At 47.1% G+C, this 27,364-nt stretch overlaps 1 protein-coding gene across 4 annotated transcripts in view; it reads left to right on the forward strand.

The window, feature by feature from the left end:
• Abtb3 (ankyrin repeat and BTB domain containing 3) overlaps nucleotides 1-27,364 on the forward strand; it is a 262,741-nt gene that overhangs the window by 136,926 nt on the left and 98,451 nt on the right. For 3 of the 4 annotated variants that reach the window (XM_020183367.2, XM_020183366.2, XM_074084305.1), the window contains exon 2: nucleotides 23,005-23,154. The exons of the other annotated variant lie outside the window; for it this stretch is intronic. In XM_020183367.2, the coding sequence (XP_020038956.1) occupies nucleotides 23,005-23,154 (150 nt within the window). The remainder of the gene's footprint in view (nucleotides 1-23,004; nucleotides 23,155-27,364) is intronic. 4 annotated transcript variants of the gene reach the window in all.

Consider the following 27,364-nt stretch of genomic DNA (forward strand, 5'->3'; position numbering starts at 1 on the left):
TTGGTGTGGCCTGGACCAGGGCAGAAAGACTTTTTATGAAAGCCAGGCTACTGGGGAGGGGGGAGGTTTGGTCAAAAGAAGGAAGAGGGGTAGCAGTCCTGGCATGGGAAACAAAGGTGGAAGGTGGAGGGTGGGACTCGGGTGCAGAGCTTGGCTATGGGGAGAGACTTCCAAGGACGCACAACTGGAAGGCGGCAGGAAATTCAGGGGGGAGAGAGTTATCAAGAGTTTAGGTTCCTTAGAATTGGAATTGTTGAATTGGTATGTTCAGCTTTAGAAGATCCTGTCTACAGCTGTATGTGGAATTTATTAAATGTATCAATCTTTTCCAAAAATGGAAAAAAAAAAGTTTAGGTTCCAACCGGGCTTGGTGCTCCCCATCTATAATCCCAGCTAGTCAGGAGGTAAAGGATTGTACTTTAAGACCAGCCTGAGCAGCAAAAGGATTAGGGGTGTGGTTCATGTGATAGAGTACTTGCCCTGCGTTCAATCCCCAGTACTGAAAAAAAAAAAAAAAGCTATCCCTTTAGCCTGCAGCCTCAAAATCTTGATGTCTGGGAGGGAATGGGGTCTTGGTTAACTTACACAGGTGGTCCACTTGCCGAAACTCATCAGGCTGTACATTAAAAGTGGGTGTATTATTGGGTGTAACTGATGCCTTAATAAAGCTAATCTCAAATGAAAGAAACTCTGTACCCTTTTCCCAAATAATATTAATAGTAATAGCTACTTCACAGGAAGCAGGGGAGGCACCACGATGGAGCTTGTCAAGGGCTCACCCTCTACTTGGCTCCATGAAACTCATCCATGCTGGTGTTAGGTTCTGAGTCACGGGCAGGGACCACATGGTTTATGAGTTGGAACTGGGATTAGAACTCAAATGTGCCTGACTCCGAGGCCAGGCCAGGACAACACCTTTCCAGGGGCCACCTGGTGCGGGATGATAATGGCCATATATCTGAGTAGGGGGCTTCTTTGGTGGAGGAGTGAGCCTGCCCTGAGATCAAAAATAAAGAGATCTGAGTTCATTCCTCAGTTCACTCATTCCTCAGTTCGTTCATTCTCTCATCAGACAAGCAAATGATGGCTTAGTCATGTACTTCAGCACCGTGGCCACCCTCTAGAAATGTGTACTTTCCTTCTAAATCATTCATTCCATTCCTTCACTTGCCCATTCATTCACTTTTTCACTCAGCAAACACCAGCCAGGCATTTCCTTTGTAGCAGGCCTTGCAAGGCCAGTGGAACGCAGCCCTGCCTTCCCAGAATGCAGTGTGATGGGTGGGATGGGGATGTTAATGACAATAACAGCACTTCATGAAGGAACTGGACTGGGCCCTGTGATGGCCTGTTGGGATGTAGAGAAAGTTAGAAGATGAGGTGAGCATCTGAGGAGACTTTGTAAAATGCTGTTTCTGAAGTCCAGGACCTCTCCCCTTTCCTGTCACACCTGCCTTTTGTCCCCACCCACTGAATCTAACGATGAGAGTTTATTGATGAAGGGCTGTTTTCTCAGCTGAAAAACAAGGAGATGCTGCCTCCCAGGGATTTCTGTCATTCCCCTGCAGTTCACACCCTTCCTCCCTCTCCTACAGATGGGAAAGGATCAGGTCCCTTGGAAAGGCAGAGAACCCGGCAGGATGTGCCCATGGCTCTTCCAGGCTCTGAAGCTGGCACTTTCTGCCATCCTAGAGCAACCTTGGCCAGGTGCCACCTCTGTCTCCTGTGCCCTGGCCTGGGACCACCATTGACCTCTCCATCCTTTGGCCATCTCTCTGCAGAATGAGAGGAGTTCAAACCACCTTGCCTCACACACCAAAGAAAGCAATGGCAGTCCAGGCGAGCACACTTTGGGGACAGCCACAGGGAAAAACCTCCTGCTGACCCCTCTCCTTGTTTGTCAGTTTTTCGCCCTCGGGCAGGCACTTGCCTCCCCCAGAGATAAGCCAATGCCCTGTGGCACCAAGGGCTAGGAAGGAACTTTGTGCTATTAAGTGTCACCCAGCACCAGTGTGTCAGCAAATATTGTTTTCATGGGCTGCTGTTGGGATCAGAGTGGCGTTAGATAATCCCCAGGGCTGGAGAGCTGAGCTAAGCCTCCCCAAGACTGAGCAGCAAAGAAGGTTCTGTTATAATAAGGGAGAAAAGGCCAAGGTAGAGCCCCCAGGAATCCCCTGGAGCTGAGGCGGCCCTTGGGGACCTCCTCACTTAATGACCTCGCTGGAAATGTGGGTAAAAAAAGGCCAGAAGTGGGTTAGGCCTGGCTCTTCCCTTTATTGTCACAGCAGAAGGAACAGCAAGGAGCATCTCCGTGTGGAATACTGAGGGCTTCCCTGGGGTGGGGCATCTCTTTTTGGAAGGCAGGCCTTGTAATAGCCTTGGCTGGCCTTGAGCTGTGTCCATCACCAAACAACCTGCCGTTGCTGGAGCCTTCTCAGTCTTGAGGCTCCTCCTCTGTGGCATTTCTTGAGAAGATGTCTTGTTCTTGGTATCTTTACAAAGGTGTGATGGCTTGAATTGTGTCTCCACTGAAATTCATATGTGGAAGTCCTAACCCCCTCAGAATGGGACTTTATTTGGAATAGGGTCACTGCAGGCATAAGCAGTTAAGGTGAGGTTGTGACTGGTGTCCTTATGGAAAGGAGGAAGTGTGAATGCAAGCACACATCAAGGAGAAGGCCTGGGGAAGATGAAGAGTGGGGAGAGGCTGCCATACACCCAGGGGTGCCAAAGACTGCCAGTAAAGCACCAGGCTCCAGGGAGGCCTGGCACAGATCCTCTCAGAGTCTTATGAGGAAGTCTGTGCCACAGTCTTGATCTTGGATGTCTAGCTTTCAGAAACACAAAATGATTGTTAAGACAGCCCTAAGGAAACTTCTAGCTTACTTTCTTAGACCCACAAAAGGAAGGATTATGATCCCCACTTTACGCACATGGGACCTGAGGCTCAGAGGGGTCAAGTGACTTGTCCAAAGCCACACAGTAAATAAGAACTAGGATGAGAGCCCAGCTCTGCTCAGCTCTACACACACAGCAGATGGGATGTACTGGAGCACTGAACCCTGACTTTCTGTTCTGAGAAACACTGCAGGTTTCCCAGGAAGCAGTCAGCAACAGGACCCCAGCCTAAAAAAATGAGTCTTACACAGTCCTTCCATCCTCTTACACAGACCTGTCCTGGAGGTGCTGGGCTGTCAGCCCTGAGGGACCTGGATGGCAGGAGCTGTCCAGAAACAAGAGATGACCAAAAGCCAGGGGGTTTTACATATAGCCCAGGGCAGGCTTCTCCTAGCCTGGCCTAGGTGTGACCAGGGCACCAGGTGTCCCCAACTGTAAGGCTCACCCTGCTCACAGGTACCAGGAGTCCAGAGGATAGGAGGGTCCAACAAGGACCTAAACAAACCTCTCAGATTCTTCTCCCACAAGCTTTCAGAACTGGGCTATATCCCCACTGCTGTGGGATACCAAATTATTCCCAGCCAGCCTTTCTCTTGCCCTGCCACCTCCCCAGGGTATGAACTGTCCCCAGGCAGTGCCTTCCCTGCCTGCTGGGCCTCACTCTGCTCCCACCTCCCTGGATGCAGCACCTATGGGCGGGGGGTGGGGGGGACTCTCCTGAAGCAGGGCCCCAGGATCATTCTTAATCAAAGCACAGAAAGATGGCATCACAGTCCCCTGGAGCCTGCAAAACAAGCCTTTTAAAGCTCCAGCTCCTGCCAGGGGACTGCCAGGTACACTGGGGAGCTGTCACTGACAGCACAGGAAATGCAGAGATGGGAGCAGGCTGACAGTCGCTTCTCAGCATCCAGGGGAAGGCATGGGGTGTCCAGGACCCCCCAGAGCCCAAGGGGCCCTCTCCAGACCTTTGCAGTCTGAGGCTTATCCATACCCCCAGCCATCCTCACAAGTGCCACCCTCTTCCTCTTGGTGTGTGGGAAGAGGGACTAGAAAGAGGGCATGCCATGCTCTGCAGTCAGCAAAGCTACATTGCAGTCAGGATAATTCATTTTCCCTTAGCCATTGTCTCCTGCCAGAGTGTCCACCTAGCAGGGAAGCCAGGCCCACCTTGCCAGCTCTGCCGCACTGTAGGCTCTGCATATTGGAGGCAGGGATCAGCTTGGCCCCAGCTGGAGGGGGCCTGCGGACAGTACTCCTGGCTCCCCCATGTGTTCTTCTCAAGCTCTGGCTCAGAGAACCAGGCACAGCTTTCCTGGAACGCTATCCCTAATGAGTCAGAGGGGCACTAGGGAGGCCAGGACTGGCTGCCGTCTCCAAGTCACTGACAGACCCACACAGTCACCCTACACAAGAGTACTCCCTGAACTTTGGGGAGCATCTGCAGCTGGCCTCTTGGGGCATCCTGATACCCATTTCCCACTGGGGAAATCAAGGCAGCTGCTCACAGTGCCAACATACTCCTTCATAAGCAGCCAGCCTTGGCCTCTGGGAGCCACTGTGACTCTGCCCAGGTCACGTAACTACCTCGCCTCGGTTTTCTCATTCGTAAAAAGGGGGTAAGAGTTAACCCTCATAGGGTTATGGTAAGGATTAAATGAGATGAAACCTGAAAGTATATATCTATTTAGGATGGTACATAGTAAGCAGTAAATGGAGTTTTTGGTGGTACTGGGATTTGAACTCAGAGCCTTGCATATGCTAGGTAGGTGTTCTATTACTTGAGCCACACTCCTAGCCCTTCTTTGCTTTAGTTATTCTTCAGAAAGGGTCTCACATTTTTGCCCAGGATTGGCCTAAGACTGTAATCCTCTTACCTACACTTCCCACATTGCTGGGATGACAGGCATATGTCACCACAAATAAAAGTTAACTGTTAAGGCGGAAGATGAAGGTGATGACAACATCTCAGCCCCTGTGATGCTGAGAAGTTACCCTTACTACCCCGTGACCATCAGTTCTGCTGTTACTGTAACCACCATTGCGCTGATACTGTTGCCATTCCCGGGATAAACAGTTCCCTCCAGGAGACACTCACAACAATGGGTTTACTCCGATTTTCCTTTGATGGTAATGTGGTACTGAGGTGCTTAGTGCTCTATTTCTGCCTCCTGGCATAGCTCTTGCCTCACACCTAGGCGCAGCCTGCCCCTAGTCCTTCCACCAGGAAGCACCCCTCCACCCACCTTTCTTCCTCTATCCAGACCAGCTCCTATTCCTTTGTTACCAATGCCCCTTTTTCAAATTACACATTCCTATAGACTCAACTCCAATGTCACTTGCTTCATTCCATCTTCCCTGGACCTCTCCCTGTAGGAGAGACCTGAGGAAAGAAGAAGATGCAAAAGAGGAATTCAGTTTTAACCAGAAATAGACCCAATGTATGCATATTCCAGACTCATCAAGTTTTGTATATTAAGTTTGTGCCATTAAAAAAAGAAGAAGCAGGGACCTTAGTGTCCATGTGACAGCAACAATGAGGCTGCGAGGATAACCAGTAAGTCACAAAAGCTGCTCTGGAGAAGTCAAGGCAGGAACCTGACCCAACTAGGTCTGCCTCTCAGTGGCGTAGACAAATTCTGCCTAGCACCTTATAATTAGAAAATTGGGCTGATGAGCACCTGCTGTGTGCCAGGTTCTGTTCAGTGTGAATCCACACCAGTACCCAACCCTGACACCAGCCCTGCAAGGTGGGTGCTGTGGTTATCACCTCCACCTTACAGAGGTTCAGCAGTGTGGCCAGTTAAATAACAGAGCTGGGACTTAATCTGGGCAGCCTGACACCAAAGCCAAGTACCTGACCACTACTCTGTCTTATTGCATCATAATTCTTATTTCCATTTTAATTTTCCTCCTCTCATCTTCCTGTGATTCTGCTTTACTTCCCTCTGTCCCTAGTTATGACCTTAGGCTGTTAAGAACAGTCATCCTCTATTAATTAATTCATTAATTCAGCAAACTTTTCATGCCACCACCTGAAGATGTAATGTAGGAAGATAGGACAAGCGATTTAGAACAGTGCCTGGTACATAGTGGGCATTAGCTTCCATCACCACCACCACCATCACTATCACCATCACCACCATCACCAGCACAATCACCATCACCATCATCACCATCACAACCATCAACACCACCACCATGATTATCACCACCATCACAATCACCACCGCCTTCATGATCATTACCACTGTCACCATCACACTATCATCATCACCACCATCACCATCAACACCACCACCATGATCATCAAAACCACCATCATCAGCACAATTGCCAGTATCATCACCACCACGATCACTGTCATCACCACCATCGCAATCACCACAGCCGCCACGATCATCACCACTATCACCACCTCACCACAGTCACCATCGTCACTATCATCACCATCACGATCCATCATCACAGTCACCATAATCACTATCACCATCATCACTATCCCTGCACAGAACCTAGCACTAAGGTTTCCAGTGAATATTTTGTTGAATGACAGATAACAAGGAATTTCCCATGATCATTTATGTTCCTGGGAGAGACAGCTTTTCAGTGTCAGAAAACTGATGCTTTGGTTCTCTGAATTCCCAGAAAAGCCATCTGCTGCCTGTCTACCTGTCTGGGGATGGTGGGCACATCCTGCCTTCTTCTGGAAGTGCTCATTTCCACCTCAACTCTCTGACCTCCTCCACACACCCGCCTGTAAGCCCCTCTCCTTGCCATCTGTCTCAGGAGGCCCTGAGTCTGAGCACATCCTAGAAGCAGAGGACAGGCTGGGAAGAGAAACAGAGAAACAAAAGGAGGCTGGGGACATAGTGGGGCAACTCTGGCCCTCAAGGTCACTTTAATGGACTGAAAAAAATAGTACCAAGAGCATTTGTAAAAATAAAATGCCAGGCACAGTGATCCAGAAGTGGAGAGAGAAGTATCTGGAAGAAAGTTATAAAAAATGGCATTCTCTGGTCATCTTTCTTCATCAAATCCTGGAATTTGCCCAGAGGGAAAACAGGCAAAGGCTGCTGGAGATGGCCTGACTGCAAACTGATCCTAAGTTGTAAAGTGAGATGACACATCTTAACTTCTGGAAAGATAAGAAAGGCCCTGCTACCAGGCCCCAGCACCTAAGGACACCCCAAGAGGCTCAGACTGATCTGAGAGCATGAGTTTCCCATGGCCACCATCCAGATCACCACAAGTAGAGCAGCCAAAGTCAAAAACAGACCTCACTGAGCTCAAATCAAGGTGCTGGCAGAGCTGGATCCCTTTGGAGGCTCTGGAGAGAAGCCATTCCTGCTGTTCCCAGCTTCTGGAGGGGCCCACGTTCCTTGGCTTGTGGCCTCTTCCATTCCAATGCCAGCAATGGCTAGTTGAGTATTTCTCACTTCTTCTCACTATAACACTGAATCCTCTGCCCTCCTTTTCTGTATTTAAGGACCCTGTGTTATGCTGAGCCCACCTGGATAGTCCAGGAAGATCTTATTTTAAGGTCAGCTGACTGGCAACTTCAAGTCTATGGTTACCTTGTAATATGTCTTTGCATGTACCATATCCACAGGTTCTGGGAACCAGGATGTGAACGTGTCTGGGGACCATTATTCTACTAACCACAGAGATAAGATAATTCATACCTTGTACTAGAAATACCTTTCAATTTTCCAGAAATTCAGTTAAACCTCAGAAGAGTTCCCTACCCTCTCTGGGACTTGGTTTTCTTACTGTAACATAGTTCAGCTGGGCTCTCTGATAAGAACCAATCATCTTCTATGCCCGATCTGGCACATGATTTGCACTCAGGAAATGCTTGTGACCGACTGGGAGGAACCTCCTCTGGTGACATCTGTGGCATCCCAGCTTTCAGAGCCTGTGATTTCATGACTCACTGGTTCTAAATAACAGACACATACTTTCAAAACACATAATCACATCTGTTGAGAAGCGTCCCCCAGGGAGAAAAGTGTGTCATTTTTCTCTGTAATCCAGTGCTTTGTTAGAAGATACTTGTCTCTCTCTCTTTCTCTTTCTCTCTCTCTCTCTCTCTCACACGTACAGCAAATGATAAATGGGAATGTGTTTATACTGGGTCTGTGTGTGTGTTCGTGTATGTGCACACCTGTGTACAAACTTCAGATTGTAAAAATATTCATCTAACCTCCCTGTCTGAAGTCTCGCTAATCAATCAGCTCACACATTTGCCCTGCTGGAACAAGGATCATTTGTTAGCTAGAGAACCTGCTGCCACTGAGGCTGGGCTCGTCTGCTGAGTGGCCACAAGCAAGGGAAGGCCAGATGGGCACTCCAGAGCTTGGCGTGCACCCATGCTCCTCCCTGACCTCCATGCCTTTACCTCTCAGTTACCTCGTGGTACTCCCCACACCTCTGCCAGGAGGGTCTCTGCCATTGGAATGGCACTGTCTTGTACAGGAAGGGGTGAGGAACCCAGGCTACTAAGCCAACCATCTTTCAGATGGTCTACTGGACTCAAATCCTCTCCCTAGCCTCCTGTCTTTTATCTGTGACTTCTGGTCAAGATTCACACAGGGTCCCACTGCTGCTAGGGGTCCACTCAGTTTTTAGAACTCAGTTGTGCTTCTGATGAGGCACATGCAGACCCCACTCTGAGATACTCTGCCTCACCTGGCCACTTCCTTCCCTTGGCTGTGACTCCCATCTTTCTTCACCCAGAAGATTGGCACCCAGCCTGGCTCACACCAAGCCCAGATTGTTCCTCTGCCTCTGCAGGAACCTTTATGTGGATCTCCCTTGACCACAGACTTGGTAGCATACCTCATGTATCCAGGCTTAACCCATGCCTTTCTCTGAGCAGCCAGCCCCTGCTCTGCCTATCACCAGCTGTGTGACCTTGGGAAACAATGGTCACCTCTCTGTGCCTCAGTTTCATCATCAGTTTTATTATGTGGCCACCACACCAGATAGTTATGGAAACTGCATCAAACACCCTGATACAGAAAACAGAGGGGAATGCCCGCCATTTGGGGGAATCTGGAACAGCTTGCTGGAGGAGGTGGCATTTGAGTTGTCCCTGAAGAACAGGCAGCGCAGCCTGTTCTGGATGGGAGGAGCCTCACAAGCAGAGTCATGGGGGTGGGAGGTCACATCTGGATGAGTGAGTAGCTTCATTGGTTTGGGAGTGGAATGAAAGTTGGTTGGACAGCTAGGTTAGGTGAAGGTCACAGAGGTCCTTAAATCCTAGTTAAGAAGTTTTATTCTTGTCCTCTAGGCAATGGGGAGCCACTGAAGGTTGTTGAAGTAGGAGAGGGGGGTCATGGACTCAAAACTTTGCTCTGGGCAGTAAGAAGCATTTAAAATTCCAGAGAAATCAGTACTACAGCAGCCATAACGAAGTATTGCAAATGCAATGTCTTCGAATAACAGAAATGAATACTGTCACATTCTGGACACCAGAAATCTGAAATCAAAGAGTTGTCAGCATTCGCTCCTACTGGGAGCTCTGGGGGAAGATCCGACCCATGCCTCCCTCCTAGCTTCTGGTGGCTGCTGCTGGCCTGTGGCATTCCTCTGCCTGTAGACACAGCACTGCAACACTGTCTCCTTCCTCTAGTGGCCTCTGCCGTGTGTCTGTGTGCCTAATCTCCCTCCACCTTTCTCATGCAAGGATGAGTGTCCCTGGATTTCAGACCCATCCTAAATCCAAGATGAGCTCATTTTGAGATCCTTAACGGACATCTGTAAGTCCCCTATTTCCTGTAAGGTCACTTTTACAGGGTCTGGGTGTCAGAACACAGACAGGTCTTTGAGGACAACATTCAATCCACTACAGGAGATGGAACTAATGTCCAGGCACCTTGTCTGCCCTCTAGTCTCAGACTCACGCTATCTGAAGCTCGTGGGACCAATGGGAAGGAGCATCCAGAAGTGCAACGAGGCCCTGAATCATTTGGTTTTCCCATGTTTCTTCTGGCTACAGATGGGAATGTGGTGGCCAGGCCAGGCTTGGTGAGGGGACAGTGGGGCAGCCACTGGGATCTGGGCTTAACTCAGGGCTTCTCAGCCTGGATACCCAGTCTCCATGGAGAACATTCAGTCGCTGGAGTCCAGGGTCTGCAATGGAAACTGGGTGCTCAAACTTTGCAAACCTTTGCGTTTTCATATGTATTCTCAATGGGGGAAGACATTGCACCACAGGAGTGACAATGGTGCTGAGGGGCAAAAACACTTGTAAGGAGGATGGTGGCTCATTGCCCTTGAAAGGACCGTGGTACATAAATACATACAGTGTCATTATAGTGAGTGTCATATAATGAGGTGAGGGTTTGGGGCAGTACTAGGGATTGAACTCAGGGCCTTAGGCAGGTGACTTGAGTCATGCCCCCAACCTTCTTTACGTTAGTTATTTTTCAGACAGGGTCTTTCCCTTTAGCCCAGCAAACCTCAGACCTCTTACTACCTCTCTCTCAGTACTGGGATTAGGGTTAAATGGGGTGTTTTAAAATACACTGTTTTAATTTAAAAAAAAATCTGAGGTACAATGATCAATCTTAAAAAGACAGTTTGTCACACCACATCACCTGGGAGGGCCCATGGGGTAGCACCAGGGTGGATCAGGAGGCAGAGGAGGCAGGCAGGGACCATGGGCAAGGGTCTTTATTGTGGTTCCTGTGGGAAGGAAGAGGAGAGGCAGGGTGAATAGGCATGGAATTGGCTCCTTTGAATAATTTCATTTGCCTCTGAGGCACAGGGGCTGTCCGAAGTAGTTTGTACACAGCCCGGAAGACATTAGGGCAGGTGGATAGTGGTCCAGAGTGGGAGAGGCCACAGAGGAGGTGTTGGGGTGTGGATCTGAATCGGGTAGTTCGCATTTGAAAGGCAGGCTCACCAGCAAGTTGTGTACTGTCTCTGGGAAATGGCTTACCATGGGGCAGGGGGAATCATATCGAGGGAAAATTAGCCCAGATACAACTCAATGATTCTCAACGTTTTCCTATTACTGCTCCCTCCCTCTCAAGAAGACTTTTTTGGGAGGTTTTGTTTCCCTGCCTCCCCCTCTCTACTCCCAGATCAGGAAGCATCTCACTCATATCCAGCAGGTCAGGGCCCCACTTCCCCAGTAAGGGCTCTGCACTCGCTCCCCAGAGGCCCAAGCCCTTGTTGAAAGTACAGTACCTTTTAACAGCAGCAACAGAGGGGAATTTTAGAGTCCTCTTGTGGTTTATTTTGCTCTATAATCAGCTGCTGAATTTGGCCTAATGGGATTCTAATGCTTTTAAAAGCCTATTTAGTAATCTTTGTATTTTCAGTGGATCATGAAAGGCCTACTAGTTATTTATATCTGTGTACACAATGCATGACTGAAAATGGCAGATTTATGCTTTTATATGCCGTTGACTTCTACACTATGTTAACAGCAGCGTTTAGCAAGCTCTCGCCACACTACAGTCACGCACATGCATACTCCTGTCATTCGTGTGGTCAGCCGTAGGGTAGTTCAACTTATTAAATATTCTGGTGAATACTTCCTTACTATATCAGATCAAATAAGTAATAAGTCTATATCACCAGGCTGCTTAATTAAAGATAATCTGTCTTTGAAGACTTAGAATACAATTAGATATACTTAGCACTAAAGCTTGGTTGAATGTGATTTAATCTTTTGTGGGTAACTCAGGATCTTGCAGGCCTTGGGGACCTTCGTTAGGAATACAAATAATCCTCTTATTCTGCAGAAGTTCTATTGGAAAGAAATTTCCCTGCTGGAATCCTGGCAGGTCCACCAGCTTCGACTCTAGAGGGTATCCTTGCTTGTACCTGGAAATGGTTTCTGGGGTGCCTGGGACAAGACAAAGCTGTGAATATTTGCTCTTGGCATAAGATTCTTCTGACAGCTGGTGTGGAATTGCTCCATTTTTTTCAGCCCCCTTTAGTTTCAGGGAGGAATCCTCAGTGAGGTGTTAATATGGTATTAACACCATTCTTTAACACAAATCTTTCTTTTCTACCAAGAATTTCTTTCTTTTCTACCCAGGAGCCATTCATTTATTTAATTTGTGTTTATAAAGCAAATCTCAGTGAGACACAGTAGAAGTGGAGAGTTGGGAGCAGGAAACAGTGAAGCTAAATCTATTTCAAAGAATATGCTGTATATTCAAATATAAGTCTAGATGTTTTCATAAGTGGGTTTTTACATCCTAACCATTCCCATAGGCTGTCAACATCTTCCCTTTTCAATTGATCACTTTCATCAACTAATGAGTCAGAATTAAAATTAATCTGGAAATGAAAGATAAAAATAGCCTTAGAGTGTCTTGAAAAGAAAAAAAGGCATTGAATCAGGATCAGCCCTACCTGACGTTAAAACATTTATGAAGCCCTTATAACTAAATAGGTTCATTCTGACAAAAAATGAAATGAGATCAGTGGGATAAAATATGAAAAGTTGATATGGACTCAGCTGTATCTGGAGATAGATTAATCAGTAGGATGGAATTACTGGAAGTCAATAGGAAAAGATCTATTATTCAGCAAGTATCAATGTAATCAATTAGTTACTTGGGAAAGAACAAAAACTAGATCTTTGCCTCACTCTAAACTGATCAAAGTTTTAAAAATAATAATGAAACTAAAATTATCAGCAGAAAACATGGCTAATTTTTTAATAATCTTGAGTAGGGGAAAGTTTGTTTTCTAAATATAACCCTAGACCCAAACAAAACCTAGAGAAAGACTGATATATTTATCTGCATTAAATGAAAACATTTCTAGTTGGAAAAATACTGCAAACTCACTCAAAAGGCAGGTGATAAACTAGGAAAATATGTGTTAGGACACATTTCAGTCAAATTTCTATATTAGTTTCCTTCATATAGAAAGAACATTTATAAATCAGGAAGAATTTGATACATCTGTATAGAAAACTGGGTGAAAAACACAAATGTGTTCACAACCAAAGGAAAACAGATTTAATAACCATGAACAATCGTCTTGCTTATCATTAAAAGAAATAAAATTAAATTGGGTACCATTTTCAGCTTTTGCATTAGTTAGGGTAAGTCACACACAATATGGACTTCTTCTTCATCTGTTTTACACAGTTCTGCTTGTGTGGTTTTTTGTATGATTTTTGGATGAATGTTTGTACCTCGGACTAGGTTCTAAGCTCCATAAGGGCAGGAGCCCTTTTTCCCCTATAGAACCTGCACATTATTTGCACTTAATAAATACGTGTTGAGTGAGTGAATGAGTTAATGAATGAGAGTGGATAGAAGAAAATTCTGGAACCTTACACAAGAAGCCGATAATAGTAGTTATCTCTGAAAGAAAAAAGAGTTACTTTCAGTTTACCATTTTATTCCCTTCTTACTGTTAAACTTTTTTGAAATGGGTATTTACAACTTTATAATTAATGTTTTAAAAGCAACTTACATGTTTTAAGCAAACGTCCAAGATAGGAGTAAGATAGTGACAGGGAGACCTAAGATGTAGGCAGCTCAACTTTTAATTCACCCCATTGTCTCATACCATGGCAGGAAAGGAGAGGTTAGTGTGGGATGGAGGCAATCAGAGTCTGCTGAGGGGGTCAGTGATCCAGCTAGATGTCCTGCTCAGCCACACCGGGGGCTAGTTGAGCTCTGAGGTCACAGGAGGACTGCGTGGATGTTGAGAGTTCACAGAAGGCAGAGAGTTCAAGTTTAAGATGTCTGTGGAGCCAAAAGGACACACAAACAGTATTCTGAGTCCAGGAGATTCAAGAAGCAGAGGATGGCATAGGCGAAGTGTTGCTCTGGATCTGCTGGCAGCCTGAGCTGAGTGCTGGTCACTGTCTGTGCCCCATGGCGGGCATCTCCCATGGTCATTCTAACCACAGCACCAGCAGTTACTTCTGGGAATGAATGAATGAAATGAGGCACCAGAACCTGTTACAAGAGGAATTCAACTGCCTCCCCCGACACCAATGCTGGGCAAGCCCAGCAAGGCACTCAGTCCCTCCTTGATCCAGCCCCTGCCTACTTCTTTGGTTTTCCTTTCAACTCAGTGCTCCAGCTTTAGCCAATTTCTTACAGGCCCCACAATGTACCTGTTCTGCTGTGACTGTGCCTTTCACCCCATCCATTTCACCTGATGAACATTAGTGCATCTTTCAAGACAGATCCTAGGTCAGCTCATCTATGAAGCTGTTCCAGACACACCACCCAGGTGGACCATCCAATTTCTATTTGTACCAGTCATGCAGCATGTACAGACTTCTCTTGTAGTACCTGTGACACTCATGAACATGTGTACCCATCCACCAGACTGTGAGTTTCTTCAGAGCAGGTTCTTACTTTTCATTACAGTCTCAATCTGTCATATTATATGGAGTGGATGGAAAGGTAAATAAATCCATTCAGATGGATGGATGAATGGATGGATGGATGGATGGTTGGGTGGATGGATAGATGAGTGGATGGATGGATGGATGGATGGATGGATGGATAGGTGAGTAGATAGATGAATGGAGTTATGCTCCACAGAGTGGCTACTCTGGTTTCTTGCTGTATCCCCTGTTGTTTAGCACAATGTGCAGCACATATTAGATGCTCAAGAATCACTTAATGAAAGGATGATCAGTTACACAGATGGAAGTTTGGATGGATGGATGAATGGATGGATGGATAGAAGGTTGGACAGATGGATGGATGGATGGACAGATAGAAGGATGGATGGGTGAATGGATGAGTGGGTGGATGGATGGATAGAAGGATGGATGGATAGAAGGATGGATGGGTGAATGGATGAGTGTGTGGGTGGATGGATGGATGGATGGATGGATGGATAGAAGGATGGATGGATGGATGGATGGATGGGTGGATGGATGAGTGCATTTGAATTGCAGATATCTAAGAGGAACTTACATGACCATCTTGATGTAGAGCAAAATAGTCTTCATTGTCCAAAAATCTACCTCCTCATTGTTTAATCATAAGCCATTGCCATGGTGTTAATTGAAATGTCAAAGACTGTATCTTAATTCACACAATTTCTCTAAGAGTCATACCCCAAGGCTGAGTGTTGCTACATCACATGACATTGGGTCCATAAGCATCACTGATGTGTAGGGAACAAGAGGTGCTTTGCAGAGAACCTCCAAAGGCTACATCTCATGCTCCTGGCAGCAAGATCTCCAAAATCGGCTGACCTCCAACTTGCCACAGTAGCCCAAGACCTAGCTGGAAGTCTGAAAAGACATTATGAGACAAAGTCTGTAAGCAGACGCCAAGGTCCTTACATGGAATTAGGCCCAAAGCAGGTGTTCACATGTCCTGCCAGGTTCCCCAGAGCTCCTCGCTGCAAAGATGAGGAAGCTGAAGAAATCAGTCTTTCTTTCCTCTTAGGCCCCCTTGAGAGGGATGTGTCTCAGAACTCCGTGGGGAAGTTGCCAGAATAATAAACAAGGGCAGAACCCTGGGAGAGGAGTAGGGCAGACGCAATAAGGATATAAACCAGCAGTCTTGTAAGGATGCTGAATGATGGTACCTAGGGAAGAGGATGAAGGCAGAGAAATAGCTGCCACCGTGAGGGGTATGGGATGATAGTGTGCAGGGAAGCAGGGGAGAGGAGCAGAGAGACCTGTGGAGCATTTCCAGCAGGATGTCCACAGGAATCTCAAGTTGAACATGATCAAAACTAAACTGACCTTTCTCCGAACGCCACCCTCCTGCTGTAAATGGTAAATCCATTCCTTCCATTGCAGAAGTCAAAGCCTTGGAATTGCTTTTGACTGTTTTCTCAAAACCACTGGCTTGACCTTCACTTTAAATTAATAATTTTGTTTTATTTTGTCCAGCGGCTCCCATCTCGCTCACAATCAGAGCCAAAGTCGCCCTTGAGGCCTGTAGAATCTGTCTTCAAAACCTCTCTGGTCTTATCACCTACCCCTTTCCCCTCGCTACTCCATTCCTTTCTCCAACAAACAAAGCACATCCCCTCTACCCATGGCCTCTACCCTCACTGTCCCCTCTGTTAATCTGCAATTCCCCAGGACACAAGTCTTTCAATATGTACTATGCCATCCCTACCCAGCACTCTCTATCTTCCTTCCCTGCTGTTTCTCTCCACAACACTTACCACCTAATTGGTACATAATCTACTTCTACTTATATATTTAAAATATACACAAGTACCAAGTTAGCAAGAACTTCCAGTGTTTTTCTGCTGGATCCAAAGTACCCAGAACTGTGCCTAGTACACGGTAGATGCTCAGCTAATACTCCCTGAATGAGTAAATGAGCAGAGGATTTCACTCTTGGCTTCCCTGTGGCCTTCTAACATTTGGTTTTCTTATGCTGTCATTGTTAGAGCCGAACTGCCACCCCATTGTCTCTGTTTACCTCCTACTGTCTACAATGCTTTCATAGCAGCATGGCTGCCATCGTGCACTGACCTCGGGACTGTGCAGTACTCCTCATATTTTAACCAGTTCCCCTGGCTTCTGAGCTGACCATGAGAAAAAGGTGGCTACCTCTGGCTCATGTGGGGAGGGATGGCTAAGGAGTCACCTTAGGCCACTTCCTCCTTTGGGACCCCATCTTATCTCATCCTTACCTCTTTCTGCCTCAGCACCCAGCAAACACACTGAGATTCTTTGTCATCTTAAGACCACCCTGTCTGGATTGGGAGCTTCCTAAAGTCAGGGCCTGTAGCTTCTTTGAGTCTTGGCAGCTCCAAAGTAACATTTGGGTAGAGCCTGGAAGGATAAACATGAGCTTGTTGTGTAACCAACAAGAGTGGAGATGATAAGGTCTAGAGGGAATGAGGAAATGGAGATGGTACAGGCCACTACTTCTAGAATTAGGGAGAGAAATGTGGTATTTCATTTTTAAGTCCAAGGTTTAGTTTTTGGCCAGTGACCATGTACTTCATGACCCACCCTTGTCTTCTGGTCCAGCTTCTTCTCCTACTGCTGCATGTCTGCTCCAGTCTCATTCCCATGTGCAGAGCACATGTCTCTGGGCCTTTGTTCTTCCTGGAATGTCCTCCAACAATAACAATCATAACTATCACAATAATAATGGATAATATTTATTGAGCTATTTATAGAGATCACGCTTTACATATCTTTAACTCATTCAACCTTCTGGTGGCTCTAGGAGCATGAAGCTGTGACTATTCCCACAGTATTCACAAGGAAACAGGGGTACATACAGAGAGGCTAAGTAAATGCCTCTAATGCTTCTGGGAACTAGCAGAGCAGTGGCCCAGTCCAGGTTCCAAGCTTCAGAATCCATACTCTTCCAACTCTGCCCATGGCTGCCAACATCCCAGCTGGTACCAAGCTTTCCAGGAAGCATCCCTGAAGCTCTGAGGCTGCACTGGGCTCATCCTGCTGGGCCACACAGCCAGACCCCAGGGGCCCTATGCACTCCTCTGCTCTGTGTTTCTTCCATGGTACTTCAGCTGGTGGTGGGTGTGTCTTCCCAGCCAGCCACCAGTCCTCAAAGGCTTTGTGGTACTTGGAGTTAACAATTGATGGATGAAGATCCATGAATGACTTCGTGTTCTTCTGAGAAGGTCAGCACGTTCTCAGGTGTACTTCAGGCTCCATAATCTTAAACCTTCTGAACATCGGTTTCCACTGTCTATCTTGTCAGTGGACTGGCATCAGACTTTCTACTAATGTTCCCTTTCAATGGAACTCATGTTTATTGGGGTGCAGGGGGTGATATGAACCACAGTCTGGGTTCCTCCTAATGGGAATAGGGCCTGCGCCTGCTTCTCATTGACAAACAGGCTCACCAACTCAGTCCTAAATTTATTTCCTGCTGCCAAAGTCTCTTAAAATAAAAAGGAATTTCCAAGCCAGTGGTACAAGCATTTAAAAAAAATCTGATAATTTCCTATCTTGTTTCTTCATAAATTTAACAGTAAAAGAAAGCCTCTGGCGCTGTCTGGGTTATTGAATTCCTAAATCTTTAGCTTTGGAGAACTTCATTTACTTAGATTATTAGCAAACGTTTATCGACCCCTTCTCTGTGCCAGGTTGTCCATATATATTATACTATTACCGCCTCCCAGCCATGCCGGGGTGGAGGTTGGGGGTAGGGAGAGCAGCAAATGCTGCAGAAGGAGAACAGGCTCAGCTCAGAGAAGTCAAGCCCAAGCCTGACTCCCCACCTGGAAGGTGGCAAGGTGAGACCGCACCTGCCTGGGCCTCTCCAATGCCTCTTTGAAGGTCGCTCTGCTGCACCATCTCCTCCTGCCCATCTGGTAAAGCTCACCCTGGGGGCCAGGAACCCCGTGTTAAGTCCCAGGAGTTAGGCCACGGACGACCAAATTGAGCTTGGTAAGCAACTCGCAGTCACTTCTCTTGCAGCCAGTAACAGACAAGACAGAGTCCACGCTCACATGGTCAGCCCTCCCCTCCCCAATATGACACCATACTCTTCTGATTCTAGTTCCTTCTCACTGCTGCACCACAGACGCTCCCTAACCTCTTTATCCACACAGGCAGGTAGAGCTTTGATTGCTTACATTAAGTATCAGAAACAGGCAGACATAAACAAATAATATACAGCAATAGAAGATCAAGCCATAGTGCTTAAATTGAAAAATGAAATTGCATACTCAAGGTTTAAACACAGGTAATTTGAACCCAGAGCCACTGTTTTAAACTGTTACTTTATACTGTCTCCCAAAATATGGAGTTTCCTACTCTATAGTATGGCCAGGAGGATTCAAATAACTGAATTTAAACATGTAAAGTGCTTGACACAGTGCCTAGCCCAGAGTGAGTACTCAGTGACAGTTGTCTGGTCTCCTTCATCATCATTATCTCCATTGTCACTGAGGGTTTAATGAATGAATGTTCATGGCTGTCCATTTCTGTCTTCTCTTTATACCATCCCTGCCCTGGTCCAGTAGTTGAATGGAGAGAAGACAGAGTGCGTTGTGCATCCAAGCAGCGAGGCAGGCGGGGAGGAGAATGCGCCCCTACTGACCCCCACCAGAGACATAGGCCACACGTGGTTTGTCCAGGGTCCCCTCCCCCCAGAGCAGTGCTTCTCACATTTTATGCTCTCAGTGACCTGACCAAAAGGTTGTCCATCTCCAAAAACCTTCCAGATGCACGAGGTTCTGGAAAGATGATCCGAAAGACTGTTTGAATCCAGACATTAAATAAACACAACTGCACATTTGTGGGAATGGGGTTTATGCCAGGCGATCCCTGAAGGCCACAGGCTTTCAGTGTACTTTCCTGTTAAGTCAGCACAATAAACCCATGAACGAGACATTGTCACCCCTTTTTTGGTGTGGGGAAGCAGACTGGAGACCGGGGAAGCTCTTTGTCCAGGTTGAGCAAGGAGCAGGATCACAGCTCAGCTCTGCTGGGACCATGACCATGCTGGCCCCTCCACCCCATCTCGGTGCCAGGGCAGTCCCACAGCAGAGAAAGCATCTGTGGATGGGAACGTGGTCACTCGAAAGTGTCACTCAGTAATTGACCCTTTTGAGAATCCGAATGAACTCCTTAAGTCAAATGCACAACACATCCCAAAGCAACAGAATTCCAGGCAGGCCAAGCCCACGGTGGACTCTCGCCTGTGGCCACCTGCTCTCCAGGAAGATTGTTTCCTTTAGGTGCAAAGTCATAGCTGAACCTCCATTTTCTGTCTTTGAACTTGGGTCTTAATCACCAGACCATGGCTGTCTTTGGCTCCAATAAAGAGCCTGCGTCTGACTCTAATATATGATGCTCGGCCTTCTTACTCACCTAGGTGATCTTTTTACACACAAAAAAAATGAATGACTCAGTTTGCATGTAAACCCCATATAGAGCTCTCAAAAAGAAAAAAGGAAACCCTGGTATATAATCTTTGCATAATAGATCAATTACAGATTTCCCAAATCTCTGTAACATAGCTCTGGAAGCTTCTTTGAATAATGACATTTTCACATTTAAATTTCATAGCCCTCTAAAAGAAGGAGGAATAATTCCAAGGGAAATTGTTTATTCGTGTACTAAATCACAAAGTAACTCAAACTGGGTTTCATCTCAGTTGACGTTATGTGGAGAATCGACTTTTTGCTGAGCTTTGATCCACATTGCCTCATTTCACTCCCTTCTGCCACCCCCATCCCCGGCAGCCCCAGGAGAAAGACAAGGTCATTACTATTACTTCTATTTCACAGAGGAGGAAACTAAGGTCCAGAGAGGCTCCGTGAGCTGCTCAAGGTCAAACATAGAAAATGGCAAAGCTAGGACAAGAAGCCTTGGTTCCAGACTGCGGTTCTCATTTGTGCCTCAATCAATCTGTGAAGCAATGTTTTAAAAGGCAGATCTTGCTAACTTGTAGCAAACAGTCCAGATGCTAAGAGGACATCTGTGCTGGGAACTAGTCCCACCTCTTGTACCTGGCATTCAGGGCCTGCCTCTTAGGTTTCCTTTGCTGCACCTCTCCATCCTCCCAAAGCAGAGGACCTCATTACTCTGGAACTTGGGTTACTTGCCAGTCTGGGCCATGATCATCTGGTACTTTTTGTAGTGATCCCTTTAAGAGGTAGGGCATCCACCCATGGAGTAGAACCCAAGATATCAAGGGCCTCAGATAAATATTCAAACCTGCCTTAGCCTCTCACTTCCTGTATCGGCAGGTGAGCTTGCAGGAGGTATGCTGATTCAGGCATCCCTGCCTGGGGCAGGAGGGACAAGAGGGCGGCTTTGCAGGGTGGATATTTCTGTGAAGGTCCGGTGTACCCTGGTAGCTGAGGGCTCCCAGGGTGCAGCACCAGGCTGTGTCCAGTAAGTGGTAAAACGTGTTGGCCGGTTGGCATCAGGTTGTGTGCCGGCATCATCTTCAGTGCTTCTCACACTGCCTTTATGACCCATTAGTGGGGCATGGAATCACTTTTGAGCTGCAGCCAGTGTTTTTTTATTAGTAAGATAGAAGAGGAGGTAAGTGAAAAGAAAAGGAAAAAAACTGAGAATGCACCACACGTAGTCACAAAGGACCAGTGTTATTTTCCATGATAAATATGAAAAGTGTGTCTGTGCGTGTGTGTGTGTGTGTGTGTGTGCATGTGTGCATGTGTGTGTGTGTGTGTTATGTGGTTATGTGTATACTGGACAGTGAAAGAAAATGTATTCTTCTGAGTCATAGTTAAAAGTGTTTGGAGAAGATCTTAGAAAGAAGTTTACTTGACCAATTTCCTGATTCTAAGATTATTAAAATCTTGCTGGTATGGTTTGGTGGCACACATCTATAATCCCAGCTGTGCCAGAGGGGGAGGTAGGATGGCCCCAGCAAAGGTGCAAGACCCTATATGAAACAAATTAAAGTTAAAAAAAAAGGCTGGGGGTATGTCCCAAGTGATAGAGCACCTGCCTAGCCAGTTTAAGGCCCTGAGTTTAAATGTCACTATGCCAATATAGACAAATATACAGTGATCATTTGTATCATTTATTCATTGTTATTATTCATCCAAAAAACATCTACTGGAGTTACCTTCCCTGTTGCCCCAGCCTCAGTTAGGTGCAAAAGCACAAGCCATCCAGGAAAATGTGAGTGGCCGGGTTTGGGCAGAGCCACCTGACACCACATCCACCTTCCAAGGAGAAACCTTTTCTCACTGAGATCCCTTGTTCCAGCATGGTGAGGGTGAACTTGAACCACTAGTTTTGCACTGTCTTCCCTCACCCTGTCAGGGGGCTTGAGTCACTCAGCATCTGTATACTTATACTGTTCTGAGGGTCAGTGCCAGTCCTGTCCCCTCAGTGAGTTTAGAAACGACTTCAGTGTGCTTTCTGTTTCTTTCCCTTCCCCCACAGGGTTGGAAATACAGCAGGCACTAAAATAAGTGCCTCCAGTTCATTGACCACTCCTCACCCTGCAGGTCCCCTGAGACATTCCATCATTCCTAATCTCCCCCTATCTAGAGCACTTGTCATATGGCTTAGTGGTTACATGTGTCACAGGTTCTGTCCTTCACTTATACTGGGTGCTCAGTGAGGACAGGGACAATGTCTGTTCTGTCCATCTCTGTGTCCTCAGCCCCTAGCACCACACAGTGCCCTCTTGTTCATTGTATCTTCTGTGACTGGTACTTGGTAGGTGTACCTGTTAGTTTTCCCCATAATAGTGGTGAGTAACAAACAGCCCCACTTTCTCAATAGTCTACCAAATAGACGTTTGTTTTTGTGGGGCAACTGGGGCAGTTCCAAGCTTCAGGTCACTTCTGGATCTGTTCCATGTGTCCCTCGCTCTTCTTGACCAGTGGGCCAGCCATGGCATGTTTCGCTCATGACCAAGGCAGAACACAAAAGAACAAATTCAATTTTCCAAGCACTTGTCATGCCTTTGGTTCTACTATGTCCATTGACATACCTTTGACCACAGAAAGTCAAGTAGTCAGGCCTGGAGGTCAAGAAGCTAGGATGTCCACTCTTCCCTAGGGTGGTGAAAGAAGAATGAATATTTCTGAGTAATTTATGCCAGTAAGTTTTTAGGTTCTCGCTGAGTGTTTTTGGAATAAAAAGAAAGGAAAGAGAATAATGAATTTCATGGATTTCTGTGGCTATTCCCCAAATTACAAAAGCCCCTGGGGATGTTTCTACCTCCTGATGCAGCTCTCCAGAGAAGACCAGGAACCTAACATATCCCAGCCCAGTAACCCAGAATGACTTTTGTTGGGCCAATAGAGCAAGTTATCAGAAGCCACTGCCACAGAGACTGTCCCCCAGGGCACTTAGGGACCACAGCTGCCTGGGGAGGAAGGATGAGGCAGTGACCACCACATTCACAGGAGGTGTTTCTGAGCAGATAGAACCCCTGCCAGATAGGAGGGGAGGGTCCTGTTTGGAGTCATTTGGAAATGTGTGTGTCCAGACAAAAATGTGTGCCTATGTGTTTGTCAAAGTTAATGGGTCAGGTGTTTAAGGAGACCTTTTAAGAAAGCTGGACATGATATCTAGAAGGGTCCAGTACAGTAGGGTCCCCACAATGGCTTTGCAGCCTGACTGGCTTCTTGGAGATTTTGCACCCACCCCTGGTTGAACTGACTGCTAACCCTGTTCCCCTTTCTTTCTCCCCCTTCTGACTGCAGGAGTGCTGTGTCTGCCAGACAGCCTGAACCTGCACAGAGACCCGCAGCGGCCCAGCAAGCCCGGGGAGCTGCCCATGTTCAGCCAGTCGGAGCTGAGGACCATTGAGCAGTCTCTCCTGGCCACCCGTGTGGGCAGCATCGCAGAGCTGAGTAAGTGGGTACAAGTGCTCCAGGCTGGAGCCTTGGACATACCCTCTCTGTACCCACAATGACACGCCAACCCTCGTGCCACACAGTGCCAGTGCTGAGCCCTCAGGGCACTGCTTTGTAGCCACGCATGTGACACTTTTATTGAGTGTCTGCTGTGTATACCAGGCAGTACCAATAGCAGTGCGGAAGGTGAGGGCTCTGGGGCCAGGTACACCTCGTGTATTTCTCAGACCATTAATGAAGGTCAAATTCTTCATCTGTTCTGAGCCTTTTTATAAAATAACTGTTATAATATAACAGGGCATAGTTGGGATGATGTAATGAGCGGATGCCCGTAAAGGAGCCTGGCACCATTACAGCACAAGGCGATATAAACGCTCTGTTGATGGTGGCTGTTCACTGTTGATTTCCACCTGGGATCTATTTAAAGCATACACCAGATCACCTCTCTCCTCTGTTCAGAATCCTGCACTGCTCTCCCTTCTGGTCCACAAGAAAAGCCAAAGTCCTCAAAAGTGGCTTCTAGCACCCTCCGCACCAACTTCCTCCTCCTCCATGTTTTTCTTTTATTCTCCCTCTGGTGCCTTGTTGTTTCTTGAACCAGTAGGCATACCTCAGGACCTTTGTACTTATGGTTCCCTCTACCTAAACCACTCTCCCTTCTGCTTGCTCCCTCATAACCTTCAAATTTCACCCAAATGTTGCCTTCTCAATGAGGCTTTCCCTGACCACTGTAAAATCATAACCCCTAGGAGTCTTGTCATTGTCAGCTCAGGCTGTTATAATAAAATTCCACAGTAGCCATTTATTTCTTTCTGTTCTAGAGGCCCAAGATCAAGGTATTGGATGGTTCATTCCTGCTGAGGACCTTTCCTGGCTTATAGATGGTTATCTTCTCAGTGAGAGAGGGGGAGGGAGAGAGAGAGAGAGAGAGAGGGAGGGAGAGGGAGAGGGAGAGGGAGAGAGACCTATAAGGCCACTAATCGCATCCTGAGGGCCCCACCCCTAAGCATCTGCCATACACCGCACCTTCTTATACCATCACACTGCACTGGGAGGCTGAGGCCTCAACATGAATTCGGAAAGGACACAAACATTCAGTCCATAGCAACCCTTGTCCCTTTCACTGCTTTATTTTTGTGCCCAGCAGTTATAATCCTGTGACATACCCTGTATGTTTTTTTGTGTTTTAATTAACAGCTGTATTGAGATATGGTACACACACAGCTCACCTGTGCATACAATTCGATTGTTTCTGTACAATAATGGACTTACCAAGTTGTTCAGCCACAACAGCAGTCAATCGTGGAACATTTTCGTCTCCCCAGCCAGAGTCCCAGTACTTGTTAGCAATCACTCCCCACCACTCCTATTTTACACTCCATATTTTACTTATTTAACCGTGCCTCTCTCCCATATTTTACTTATTTAACCGTGCCTCTATCCCTACTAGAATCTCTTCTCTCTAACCGTACAAACATTTGATTTGCTCACTGATGTGTCTGACACTTAGTAGTCTTCTCAGGAAGCATGAATGAGGCAGGCAGGAAGGAAGGAAGGAAGGAAGGAAGAAGGACGGCTGGGGTATCCCAAGTTTGAGGAATACCTTGCCATATTACATCCAGCCCCACATACTCAGGGTTGTGCTAAGTCTGACCAACCAGAGAAAAGTAATCCATATTTCCTTGTGGTCCAGTTGATTGTCAAATGACTTAGCTGTGTGTTCATTCCTGAAGGAACTGGGGCGTTGATCTCAGAAACGCTAGGTGATGTTGAAGTGGGAGTTGTACTGAAGTTTCCGCTAGCAGATCCTGAACTATGAAAAGATTCAGGACCCAGAAGCCAGCTGTGCCTCTTCCAAAGGAATCAGTAGCACCCTGGCCCCTCCACTGGGCACACAGCCTGCCTCTCAGTGAAGGCCAGCCTCGGGATCCCCAGTCTCCCTAAGTAGCTGTTTCCTTCCGGCAGCTGAATTTGGAAATTGTCCTTTCATCCCCTTCAGACCCCTGAAGCCATGAGATAGCCCTGTGAGGTCAGTGTCTTTCAGCTGTTGGTGGGGCAACTGTTCTGGAACTTTTGGGGGTCATGACCCCTTTGGCAAGCTGGTGGAGCCTATGTCTCCCAACTTTAAAAGCATAATGCATGTAGACTACGAAGGAAACTAATACCATCTTAAAACTCAGCTATCCACAGACTTTCCACCTAAACTCTGGCATGTGCTTTCATCAGCACAGGTCTAGCACAGGTCTGATGACCGCACGATCCCAAGGCCACGGTGTGTGGATGGTATTCTAAGATATCCATCCCTAACAGGAGGAATACCTGTGTCTTAATGTGCTCCCCAGGTAAGCAGGTGCAGAGGATCCCAGCAGCCTTGGGGAACATTGCTAGAGAAGAAATGCCACATGTGGGGGACACCACTTGTTTCCAGGACATGCCCATGATGCTGGCAGGTGGAATATGGCTCCAGAGTTAGAACATGGCTGTGTGGGCACTGTCCAGGAAGAAGATGCCATACTAAGTGGCCATATACACTGCCCCCAGGCTCTCGGAGCTTAGTCCTAGGATAGCTCCAAGTCCCCTCCCAGCCTCTGGCACCTGAACTAGGCCCACATAACACTCGTGCTCTCTTGAAGAAAGGATTTGCTACACCAATCCACCTAAGCAGGCCACCTGCTGCAGCGACTGGCTGCGTAAATTGTGTTTAAGGATAATTTGCTCTGTAAATTAAACACCGTCATTGTTGGGTGGTGAATTGTTGGCACACAAACGGGTGTTGCTAATTGCACATGGGCTTGGCACAATCATTAAGTCAGTCCTGGGGACTGCACACAGAGCGCTTCGATAAGTCCTGACACCGACCGAAGGAATCAGAGTTCTTTTTTGGGATCTGACTGTAATTTAGATCTGTTTGTGGTGTGTTTTGAATCGATACAGACGGGCTCCCTTTGTATACAGAGAGAGCTGTTCTTCATATTCAAAGGGTTCTCTGCAGAGGCAGGTGATAGAAAGCACTGTTTTCCCAAAAGAGCTGATATGGGGTTTGTTCTCTGCTAGTCTTGAAATGGGATCATGGCTGGCCAAGGTCAAGAGCACAGCCCCTTCTTAACAGCTCCTATGATAATATCGGCAGGTGGTGTCTGTTGAACTAGGTGCTGAGACAAATCCTTACAGGAATGACTTCTAATGTGTTGGGATCCCCCTCTCACACTTGATGATCTGGGGGTGTTAAACCTTGTCCAAAGTCAAGCACACCTGAAGACTGAAAGGCTGGAGATGGAATCCAGGCTTCAGAGGCAAAGCCTGGCCCCCACCACACACTCATGCCCCCTCCAGAGAAGCCCACGGTGCTTCCTTCCACTTGGACCCAAGAGCCCCCTCTGTGGGATCAGAGGCCAGTGGGGCTGTGTCTGTCCTGCTCTGAGGACCTGAAGTTGACTCTGCAGGGTGCATTATGGGTGCTCTCCTCTAAGGGCAAAGGTTGTCAGGTCCCTAAACAGGGGACCAGCCCTGCAGATGGGTGTTTCTCCCTGTCTCCCTTGTCTGTTTCCTCAGGGCATCATAATAAATTCTAGAGCTGCCTCGGTCTACCAGAATTCCTAGAGCACTTAGCACACCCAGCCTGGTACACTGCTTTAGTAGTATCTTGACCATCTCCCAGAGTCTCAGGTGTTAAAAGCCTGGTCCCAGCCTGTGGTGCTCTTGGAAGATGGTGGAATCTTTAAGAGGCAGAGCCTATCGGGAGGAAGTTAAGTCAATGGGGACATGTCCTTGAGGGGAATATTGGGACCCCGGCTCCTACCTCTCTCTGATTGCCTTCCTGATTGCCATGAGGTGAGCAGGCCTCCTCCACCAGACGCTCCCGCCATGATGTACAGTGTCGCCACAGGCCCAAAATTACAGGGCCAAGTGACCATACACTGAAACCATGAGCCAAAAATAAATATTTTCTCCTTATAAGTTGATTAGCTAAAGTATTTTGTCATCATGATAGGAAGCTGACTAACACATATGACTTGGGGTTAAAAACACACCCGCCATTTCTGGAGCCTGCGGTGTGCCAAGTGCTCTAAATTCATTCCAGGTATTATTATTTAGTTCCTTGCCCAAGGCCACACAGCCAGTAAGTGGCAGAGTCATAATTCAAAGTGTTTCGTTTTGTTTTGTTTTTTCCCTTTTTCCCTCTGCCCTGCTGTGTCGGAATCAGCTT

This window comes from Castor canadensis, chromosome 8, assembly GCF_047511655.1.
Source record: "Castor canadensis chromosome 8, mCasCan1.hap1v2, whole genome shotgun sequence".
Taxonomy (NCBI): domain Eukaryota; kingdom Metazoa; phylum Chordata; class Mammalia; order Rodentia; family Castoridae; genus Castor; species Castor canadensis.